The following is a 12052-nucleotide window of genomic DNA, read 5'->3' on the forward strand; positions in this document are numbered from 1 at the left end:
CAACGGGTGACGACCTCCGACGGCAGCGATGCACGATTCACGAATTTAATGTGCCCGTATTGTCACTGTTATTGTAAGACAAATTGTTCTAGTATTAGTCAAACTCTTTATTGTAGAAAAAAGAAATATATATGAGCAAATAGTTTTTTTAATGTTTGCTTGTAGTTTGATTAGGTGTGCTGTGTAGGGTTCGGGCGAGTGTTTTATTTGAAATAAATGGAAATAAATTGGCTAGATATCAATAAGTATTTTTAGTGATATTTTTTTTTCATTTAAGTATTGTACAAAGAAAATATACAGGTAAACAAACAAAACCGTATGTGGTTTATCTGTCGCTATGTCGTTTAGTATTATTTCATATTATACCTAATATATAAGAATCCAGTTTAATCATTTAGCTAGGTATATTAATGAATCAAATAACACTTTTTTACCTACTTAATTACTACAGTGTATATTGAGCGGTCTTTGCAAAAATATTATACAAAATAATGTAAGGTCGCGGGTGAGCAAAGTAATTGTTTATAGTTCATTAATATTAGATGATTATATTTAATAATAATATATTTAGTACTAAGTACTTGATTTTTTTGTAATAAGCATTCATAGTCTAACTCGCTGTTAAAACACAATTATCAATCAAGTAATAATAAAGAAGAAAATAATATCAATATTGTGTCAAAAAACTATTTTGTTACGGCGAAATACTTAACTAGTAAGTATATTATATTGAAAGCAAACTTTAAAAAGATTAAATTACGTTTTGTTGTAAAACGTGCACTATTGTTCCGCGCGCATGCAGCAATCAAGCCGCGTTGCCAGCTCGCTCATTCACGAAATACGACTCAAATTCCATCTCTTTCTTCCTCGTTAGCAGCATTGCCCTATCTCACAATCACAATAACGTCACTCGTGTTTGGTTTAGTTCAGTTGCGAAGCGCGCGTCGGCGGTCTCAGTTGTAAGTTCATAATTTGAGTTTAATTTACGTGAAAGTGGTAGCAAACCAAAATGGCGGAACCAGAACCACAGCCGACGTCTTCAAAAGAAACGGATCCAGGTATAAATCCAGATTACGTCAACCGTTTGACAAATAAAGAATCAGCAAGATTTCTCATGCGAATACTGCAGAAAGCTGAGGAAGATCAAAAAAATACTACAGGCATCAAAATCAACAATCGCGTAAGTGATTTCACTGGCTTGGACAGAAGATCGTTCTATAATAATTCTACGAAACTAGATTTATTCAAACTATCGGATTTAAAAGAAGTGGAAAGGGAACACATACATGAACAATTGATGAATTGTTACATAGTAAACAATGTTGTACCTTCAACGAAGGTGCTTTACCATGATCTTTTCGAAAAAATCCCCGGCCATGTGGATATTAGGACGTTCCGCAAGTACTTAGCCAAATTTGGGTATGTATGGATCAAACAACACAGCTGTTTTGGTATTATTGAAAGGCCTGAAATCACATTTGAGAGATACTATTATTTGAGAGATATAACTCGATATCGTAAAGAAAAAAGAGATATAATCTACGTAGACGAAGCTATTTTAGCTACAGGTAATGGTGAATATTATGATGAGAAAAGATATAACCGTCTCAAAAAAGCCGCCGTTAATGCAGGCAAAGTTTTATGTCATAAAGACTTGATTAAACTGACATATGCTGTTTCTAAAAGTGGAGTTCATGCACTGCAGCAAATGGATGTAGCTAAATGCAATGATGATGAGTTTAGTCCGGTGGCTTTAAAAGAATGGTTATTGAACAAACTTCTTCCGGTCCTGCGTCCTAGAAGCGTTGTGGTTATAAAGAACGATAAGCGTAAAGCTGAAAAACCAACACTATACAGTATTAAATCGGAGATGATGGAATGGCTTGACAGTAACCACGTGCCTTATGATGAAACCATGTCAAAATGCGATCTTCTGACTCTCATTGATACTTACACCAGTGAAGTAGATGGAAAGAAAGATATTGAAAGTATTTTAAACATCAACGGACATACGTTACTTCAACTACCTTTTTCTACTGAAAAAATGAGCGTGGCTCATCATGTATTTGAATTGATTAAACTGAATGCACCTGAAGTGAATTTGGAGAAAAGCTTAGATAACATATTTAGTGGCATATCGTCTAAAAAGTTGAAGGCTTATGATGAAAACATTGTAGCGTTAGAAAAAGAAACTTTGGAGATAGATTTGAAAGTGGATGAAATCCTGGATGATTTAATAGCCAATACAGGGACGAAAATAGATGTTGATTCTGAAATACCTCTTTCTGATAGTGATTGAAAGTAAGGCTTAATTATAATATAACGTGACATCAAATATGATTTGCTGTGTACAAGAAAATTTTAGTATATAAGTCCAATTATTTGTGACATCTCTGTAACTATGTGTACAATTACATAATATGATTGTCAAAGAAATATTTAAGGTACTCTTTAATTTAATTAAATACATTCTGTTTTAAACAACATGTTTTATTTTTTAATTATGAACTTATGTACAGTCAAGTAAATTAAATCACTTTCCGGGGTGGAACCTTTGTGCCACTGATGTCATATTGACATTCCATACATCTGTTAAAGAAATCGTGACAAAAATGATTAAGAAAAGGCTCCACCTTGGGACATAAATTAATTTCCTTGACTGTATGTATGTAAACACTTTCTTTACTGTACATAAAACACGAAAATAATTAAATTTAAATACGGCCGTCGTAACAACAAATTGTTTACACATTCAACTTTTACCTTTTCCGGTTCAAAAGATACAGTCTTTTGACTCATGGGCAGACAGTAACAGAATTCTGCTGGCACGTTGTGCTTATGAAATTCGATGTAGGTAAGGTTCATACTCGCGATCACGGGTTAAGACAGTTTTTAAATGACTTGTTATACTATGCAACTGATTATGAGACCTTAGGCCTTAGACCACACTGCGCCACTGCGGCTAAACCGCCGCGGTTTTTAACCGCGGGACGGCATGACTTTGTGAATCAAGTAAGCTTAAAGCCGGCAGTTTGCATTAGTTTTTACTTGATTCACAAAGTCACACGGTTAAAAGCGGCTGAGGCGTAATTTTAATTATGAGTCAGTAGAAAATTAATTTTAAGATCCCAAAGCAACTGTGGCGCCTTTTCAAAATGGCAAAATGATTTCCTTAATAACTCACCTTTGTGATCGTACATGCGTAATGTATTGAATATTACTGATAAGTATTACTTAATTCATTCAAAAAATATTCAACGTAATCTATGAAAATTGAAAATACATAATGAATAAATCCATCTAGCTAGATTCAAAAAACAGATAAGTCAATAAACTGTCATACATAATTAATTTCATAAGTATGTTATTTCGTAATTCGTGTCAACATAAAACCTCAATATCGTGTTTAATGTCGCACCACACCAACGCATACGCATGATCAAATCTGTGCTTTTATGCGTCTATACCAGAAATCAAAACATGCATAAAATACTGACCCGCCAATTGAGGCAGCTGAGTATTAATCAGACTCGGCTGCGCGTGAGCATCGAAGTGTTTGTAAAAGATAAAAGGCAATGAATCATTCGTACACCCGTCCCTTTCGAACGCGCGTGAAAATACTACTATCTCATTCACAATCACGCGCTCTGCGCCAACGCAGTTACTAGCAAAAGCCGACAGAAACATACCCTTCTCTATTCGTCTCGCATGATTGCCATAATCTCTCTCGTTCTGTTATTAAGTAGATGTTTAGTTCCAAAGCTCTTCTCATTAATAACTGAATGCGTTGTTTTGTTTTTGTATTGCAATATTAATTATTTGTTATTTTAACGATTTGTTTTGGGTAAATGATCGTGTTTTGGGACTTGGTGTCGGCTTGTTGTTTTGCTTTTCGTGGGATGACAATCGAATAAATGGTGTTACATTATCGTGTTTATTTTAAAGACGTGTTTCGATTTATCAATATTTTTTATGATAATTGAAGATTAAAGTATAAATAAGTGCAGCACAGCACGTTCATTTTAATATCCATTCATAATTTTAAAAGCTTTTATTTTTCTTGCTATGTTTGTATGTTACCATCGGCCAAATATGTGGTCTACCTCCCTAAAGTTGATAATCGTTTGCATGTCATAAAACAATAATGCCAATAAACGTGTCTGTCAACTTGAAAGTTCGACTTTAGCGACATATTCATTTGATAGGAACTAGTTTAAAAATTGATAGACCATAAACGAATTTCCCCTATGCACCACATATCTCAGCTTTTTGTTTCTTATTTAGCCACTTAAGCAGTGTATGCATGCAGAGCCCTACTCTTAAGCAAAATGTACGCAGTGTGGGGACAGAATATATTGGTCATTGATATTTACTTACAGACATAAAACAACATGATTTTCAGACTTTTTTAGTTGGTTGTGTTATAATAGCTACCTTCACACCAAATTTCAAGATTCGAGTTCCCGGGTAGTTCACCCTAGTAGCACAAGGCTAAGGCTGTATCTTTTGATTGCGTTGGCTTAGAAGTTTGATTTCTCCAAGGGACAGTCCACCTCAGTCATCATCATCATCATCCCAGCCTATATACGTCCCACTGCTGGGCACAGGCCTCCTCTCAGAACAAGAGGGCTTGGGCCATAGTTCCCACGCGGGCCAGTGCGGATTGGGAACTTCACACGCACCATTGAATTGCTTCGCAGGTTTGTGCAGGTTTCCTCACGATGTTTTCCTTCACCGCTAAGCTCGTGGTAAATTTCAAATGTAATTCCGCACATGAATTTCGAAAAACTCAGAGGTGCGAGCCGGGGTTTGAACCCACGACCCTCTGTTTGAGAGGCGATAGGTCAAACCACTAGGCCACCACGGCTTCCACCTCAGTATTTGATATAAATTTCAGCTTGATAAAACTACGCGTTCCCAATAAAAAGAGTCTTGACAGACAGACAGACAGACGGACAAAAAGTGATCCTATAAGGGTTCCGTTTTTTTTTTGACGTACGGAACCCTAAAAAGTAAAAAACTTACAATTTATTGATACTTATTTGTATACTTGCCTAATATTAAATTTATGATTTAAATAAAATAAAAAGAAATACTAACATTACAAAATGGGTTGCCAGTATATAAAAAAGAAATAGGCATAGGCCAGTCTCCTTTACCCTTCTCACTCCTAACAAAAGAAAAAGAAAAAAGAAGAATAGACAAAACAAAACAACAAGCGATTGATTCGCCAACCAAATTGCGATTTCTAAAAGTTATTCGACTAAAGATGATATACGTCATGGCGCATGCAACTGTGCCGAAATATCGAGCTTCCCTAAACTCAAGGTACGCGGAACAAAAGAAATAAACAAAAAAAATAGTATCTAACGACCGTGGTAGTCTAAAACATTGAGTTAACATTGTGTGATTAGCAAAGTAAATAACATCATAAGATCTCTGTACCCTTAGTGTAAGTTTTCGGTTACAAAATACGTCTCGATCGCGTTCGTGTTAAAATCTCAATTTACATATGGAAACACGAACAGCGCCTCCAGCGGAACGTTTGCGATGTTCGTGTTTCCATACAAATTGAGATTTTAACGCGAACGCGATCGAGACGTATTTTGTAACCGAAAACATACACTATGGGTACAGAAATAAATGGTTTATTATTATAATTGTAGCGATATTAATAGAGTTCCGTGTGAACCCTTCGGGTTCATAGCCCTAAAAACTTAAATAACATGTTCTGTATACTACGTACATGTCACTCAAGCTTAAGGTGTTGCCCGTCTTAAACAAAACCTTTCATCAAGGGCCAAGAGGGCGGTTTAGTGGTAATTTCCTCCGTCTGACGAGGGTCAGATTTGCTAGTTAATTGGCTTGTACGTGTGACCTTCGAGGGTATTGACAGGTAGTGTCCGACTGTACATTCGGTTTTGGTGAGTTTCGGCGTCGATTGGTTAGTGTCTGACCGAAGTTTTAATTTCGGTTTTTGGCTTAATATAGTTCTCCTGATCGATTTCGATGACGGAGACCCTAAAAAAGTATTGTATAGATGACGTCTATTTTGGGCTCTGATATGGCTGGCTAGGCCGAATTTACTTTTTAAATACTTACATGCGTGACACGTACCTACAGTTGCCCAGCTGAGTTGTATGCCTTCGGCTTAATAATTATATTTCGGCCGGAGGTTCGGTTTCCGTTTCGACTACTTCCGACCAAATAACTGCCGATCCTTTCGGTCGGGCTTGAAACTTGTTTAGGTACTACATTGTGCTTTCAGATCGCATTCGGTTTGCTTCGTGTGCGCTCGGCACAGCCGCCCGAACTCGCCCGAGTCCGCGCCGGCTCAGTGAAGTGCTTGTTCGAGGAAAAATGGAATAGCGGAATAATTGTCTTATACCACCCACAGGAATTAGAGGCTCATACCTACATAAATATGTCATAAAAGGACGGACCACCGATATTTTATTCAACAATTTTATTTTTAGACATGTGTCCATTCAAGTTTGGGTTTCGCCCGAAATTAGAGCCAAAATCGAAACTTCGGTTATAGCAAAAAAAGAACATTTTGGCACAAAAACAAACCTTCATTCGGTTAGTTAGAGTAAAAAGCCACACAAGTCGGGTTAATTTGAGCGTTTCGTTTGTTGTAGAATTTGATGTAATTTTCGATTATTCTTTTAGACGTCCTGTATACTTCTACAAGATAACCTGGAAGGAAACTGTAACGCAATCTTCTACCATGTCAATAAAAATGTAAGGGACACCGAGGAGGGTTGCGAGTGACAGAGGAGAGTTGTGACATCGACGATTTTTGGGATCTTACTCACTGCTAGGAAACCGCTCGCTGTGAGGAAACCTGCACAAACCTACGAAGCAATTCAATGGTGCGTGTGAAGTTCCCAATCCGCACTGGGCCCGCGTGGGAACTATGGCCCAAGCCCTCTTGTTCTGAGAGGAGGCCTGTGCCCAGCAGTGGGACGTATATAGGCTGGGATGGATGGATGGATGGACTCACTGCTAGTAAGCTCGCAACAGCACGTGTTTAATGCTTGATATTGCGAGCTAGCAGTTAATAAGTTCTAAAAAATCGACGTTGTCACTAGGTACTTTCCTCGGTCACAACTGTCCTCGGTCTCCCCATACCCACGTAAATCAAATAAAATAAACATTTGATTCAAAACTCAAATCAGAACAGCTAGATACAGTCGAGTTCATAAACTTGTGAGCAAAAATGTTGCTCACACTTTATGAACTCGGCCGTACAAAAGCATCGGATGCTTTAAATACAACACAATATATCGTAAGTATATTATTTACGTGGTATCCAGGAGTCTCGCCTATTTATTCCTGTGCTATTATTACACACATTTACATACTTATTTATACACATTGTGACTTGAACATGTTTGCTTAACCCAAAACGCTCCGCTACCTACGACCGAGTCTTATCAAAGTTATCAAACTGTACGACACTCGTCTCAACCGGGTGCGAACAGGGTTGCCTGTCTTGAAAGCAAAAAGAGGGATGTTATAAGTTTGACCGCTATGTGTGTCTGTATGTCTGTGTATGTGTGTGTGTCTGTCTGTGGCACCGTAGCTCTTAAACGGGAGGACCGATTTGAATGCGTTTTTTTTTAAATTGTAATCAGGTTTTCTAGCGATGGTTCTTAGACATGTTGCATCAAAATCGTTTTAGCCGTTTTTGAGTTATTGAACTTTGAAGCGACAAAGTCTGGGGTTTACCAACTTTCTGTTGGGTAGGTTGGGTTTTAATTTTTGTTTTGGTGTGGCAACTTTACTCTCTTGGTTTCCAAGAGTGACACTAAGTAGCACAGATTCCAAGGGTTTTTTTTTAAATTAGATGCACAGTTTAGAACCTTGCAAAGAGTGATTTCTTCGGCCAGTGCTACTTACCTGCAATAATATCTGCCACAGCGGAGCGTGCAAAAATATCTGACGCGTCCTACAGACCCTAGAAATAGAGTCGTACGTATCAGATATTTACGCACGCTTACTAACAAAACTGACACCTGAACACTTCAATTGTGTCATTGCACATAAACAAGCTGCTCAGCGAGCTATGGAGAGAGCATACTCGGGGTTCTATACGGAATGGAATCAGAAATGAGAAGATACGTAGAAGAACAAGGGTCACCGACATATCCGAGCGGATTAGCTCGTTGAAGTGGCAATGGGCAGGCCATATAGCACGGAGAACAGATGGCCGTTGGGCCGAAAAGTTCTCGAATGGAGACCGTGGATCGGCAAGCGCAGCGTAGGACGTCCACCAACGAGATGGACTAAAGTTAACGTGCTGCGTAGTTTGAGGCAACCCTAGCTAGTAAGGTCTCCTAATTGTTTCGGATTGTTGTCCTCAGTCCGTCAGAGGGTCCCGACCCTCCTAAGATTCATTCCAGTGACATTTCTCTAGTAATACGTTCATCATCATCATCATCATTACCTTCCTACCTTTAACATTTAATAAATAATAAATAAATAAATATCATGGGACACTTGACACCAATTGACCTAGTCCCAAACTAAGCAAAGCTTGTTCTATGGATACTAGGCAATGGATCAACATACTTATATAGATAAATACATACTTAAATAGATATTAAACATCCAAGAGCCGAGAACAAACATTCGTGTTATTCACACAAATATCTGCCCCACACACACACTAATACTACTACTATTGTACACAGTAATTTTCGAAATTCCGTGTAAAATAGTGGCCTTGGTGGCCGTGGTTTGTTCTGTGGAAAAAAGCCGTGGTGGCCTAGTGGTTTGGCCTTTGGCCCCACAAACAGACGGTCTTGGGTGCGAGCCCGGGCTCATCCATTAAGTTTTTCTGAATTTATTGCGCTCGAAGAACAGATAACCGTTGGGGGAGAAAAGTTCTCGAGTGGCGACCACCGGTGCGGGAAACCGGTGGATGCAGGTGGCGAGTTGTCGTTCATTGCGATTGTGACTAAGGGGGAGTGTGTGTTCAGCAGTGGACGTCTTCCGGCTGATGATGATGATGATGATGTGTGTAAAATTACATTTGACATTTACTATTAACTTTATGATAAAGGAAAACGTCGTGAGGAGACCTGAACACAAACGAGAGGAAATTCACTGGTGTGTATGAAGTTACCAATACGCATTAGGTCCGCGTGGGAACTGTGGCTCAAGCAATTTACCCCCCTATATTAAAATGTTGTCAGTTGCATCCATTTCACGGCTATAAAAATTCTAACTTAGAATTTCTACGCCATTTTCGACAAAATTCGAAATCGACTTGAGGATTCTCGGACTTAGAATACAGAACACGTTACCACTTCAAATTTTCCACAGACGTGCTGTCGAAGTAGACTCAGTATGTATGTACTCTTTATTTCACATAAAAATAAAAATACGAACACACAGAGAGGTGAACAAAGGCGAGCTTATCCCTAAAAAGGGATTTCTTCCAGCTAACCTAGTTAAGATAAGACATTTTGCTATAATATAGAGGATAAGCAGACAGTGAAAATTACGTGCGGTAAAGAGAAAAAACAGAAATACTCAAAAGAGAGAAACAAAAAGTATGTGCGTGTAACGTTTTTCTCTATGTATATACTTGTGTTCTCTGTACTGTTTACTGTATTGGTGTGCAATAAAGAGTTATTGTATTGTTTTGTTTTTCTTTCTCCTATGCAACGTCAATAAAAAATAATGCTCCAGGCTATGCAAGGAAATAGGCTGAGAAAACCACGGAACTAATAATAAGATGAAGAGAAATTCTCGACGCGCACTCGACACCTATATGGCTAAACAGCCTGAACATACATAAAAAAAAAAAAAAAAATACGAACATTGGAACATAGAACCTCGGTTAAAAAATAGGTTATTACAGAGATTGTGGTTCAATTCTATTTCTTTTCTCTAACATTCAAACAATTGTCATTACAGACATTGCCTTATGCTATAATGTAGCCAAAAATTATAATTTAAACCAAACCAAAATACAGTAAGATATCTTAAATAATGCAACCCTTGTGAACTCACTCCGAGCACAAAAAATAAGTCAACATCTCAGCAATAATAATAATTGTATTTTTGTTTGGTATATTTGTACTTAGAGAGTTTACACACATATACAGACATAAGTACATAGATTTGCAATAATTACAATACAATTATTGTTTCAGGCCATATCATTGAACTACACTTGCTTCTCTCTAATTTGCTGTATTTGATGTGCGATAGAAGGCGGGGTCTGCTTCTTAAGATTTGTGTGTCGTAGTCGTTTAGCCTTAGCTGTAGTACACGGTTTGTAGTAGAGAAGCAATAAATTTGCACCGTCTATCTCAGTACTGTTCTGTGGTCGTTACCGTTCCTCTTAGTCCTAAGCCCCGCCGATTTGTTGGCGCCGATAGGCGTCGATGGCACTTTGCATTTTGCAGTATACGCCGTTTGAAATTTAAATTCGGACCCCGCCATTGAAACCCTGGACAGGGCGTGGTGTCTGTGATAGCGAGTTAAAAAAGTTTTTTTATTGAATTCTTGATTTATTTACGACTTGAGTTGAGTTTGTTTTCAGACTTAAGTTCCGAGAGTATTTTTACACGACTGCTCGAAAAAAGAAACTTTTTATTTAGGTAGACATTGGATAATACTGACTGACTGAAGTGACTGTTTAATAATTTATGTAAATCCCTAGGTGGTGGTACTGATGAAACCAAATAAATCTTTCTTTCTTTCTTTATAGGATCATTAACAAACATTAACAAATTGAAGTGTAGATAGCTGAACGTATGGTTAATAAATGGCTATTTTTATCAAAAAATTGCCACGGAATCAGTAAAAAACTTTAAAATCTCAATCGCTGGGTTGTCATGGACTCATGAAATTGAAAAAAAAAACTGCCGCTTTTAGTTTGTAATATGAGTAGGAATGCTTTCGATTTGCGAATGATTTACCTGATTATTGACATTGTCATAATTTCACCTATATTCAATCAATCAATACATTAAAAAAACTTATAATTTCACCCGCTCCCCGCTTATGACTCCGCCCGCCACCTCGCTCTCTAGGCCCGCCAGCGTCCGCTCTACGCTCGCATTTGCATGTGACATGCTTTGTACTGAGACCCTGGATACATATTTTTTCATACATTTCCCTTTAACCTGACCCACAGAGGCGAAATCAATTATCAAAGCTTTGGGCTTTGGGTCGCTTTGTTGCGGTTTTTTAATAAGCGTTTCCTTGATTACAGGTAAGCTGACGGAATTAATGATGTTACGGTTTCTAATGCGCTCTCTTTAGGTAAGTTTATTATTATTATTTAAAGACGTAAACCACCTTAAGCTGTAATTCAAAAAGAGTAGGTACAACGAAATCTTGAGCGATTGGTTTATGACCACGTTTCTAGGACAACATATTCAAACCACTGCTTTAGCATGTGCATAAAGATTTTTAATAAGTTGCCTAAAACGTGAAACTACCGTGAGACTCACTCATCAACACGCGCACTGCGCCGCGCGCCGCTCAGCGGCGCTCAGGGCGGCGCGCAGTGGCGTGTTGCAGCAGCCGCTAAGTCGCGTTGCTCCGAAGACGAAGGGCTGCGGATTAGCCCGAAACATGTCGAGCTAAACTCGATTTAAGACGTGAGTTATCCGGGTCATGATATTTAATATGAGTTCCCTGAAAGTTATAAAAGAGCTACCTCTAAATAGATTTAAAAATGAATTAATTAAGATCCTTATTCAAAAATGTTATTGCAATGTGAAAGAATTCTTTCAAAGATATTATTGTTAATAATATACCATATTTGCATGCTAGTATTATTTAGTACAAATAGCAGAATAAGTTATTTTATTGTCACAATACATACCACCTTAGAACACCTAACAACAATTAAACATTATATTCTATTCCAAGGCTACTTTTCCACCAGGAGTGCGAGGAATATGTTTTCATTGTTACCAATATAGAAACGCTTCAATTTACCTCGCCTCGCTCCGCACAGCTGTTTCCACCAGAGATATGCTGACGAGGATGGGTAAATGTAGCGTTTCTATTGGTTCATGAA

The 12052-nt window shown here is 38.0% G+C and overlaps 2 protein-coding genes across 3 annotated transcripts in view; both read left to right on the plus strand.

The window, feature by feature from the left end:
• The window catches only part of LOC141438840 (uncharacterized), a 486697-nt gene that overhangs the window by 233406 nt on the left and 241239 nt on the right, over positions 1-12052 (plus strand). The gene's annotated exons all lie outside the window — the stretch shown is intronic.
• Positions 935-2473, plus strand: LOC141438724 (uncharacterized). The gene has a single exon (XM_074102648.1). It carries the CDS (start codon positions 1010-1012, stop codon positions 2297-2299), a length of 1290 nt encoding a protein of 429 aa, XP_073958749.1. The 5' UTR covers positions 935-1009; the 3' UTR covers positions 2300-2473.

This window comes from Choristoneura fumiferana, chromosome 19 (genome assembly GCF_025370935.1).
Source record: "Choristoneura fumiferana chromosome 19, NRCan_CFum_1, whole genome shotgun sequence".
NCBI lineage: Eukaryota > Metazoa > Arthropoda > Insecta > Lepidoptera > Tortricidae > Choristoneura > Choristoneura fumiferana.

What these genes read in the sequence shown, in the direction of transcription:
- LOC141438724 (XM_074102648.1), top strand. Translation starts at nt 1,010, where the DNA reads ATGGCGGAACCAGAACCACAGCCGACGTCTTCAAAAGAAACGGATCCA.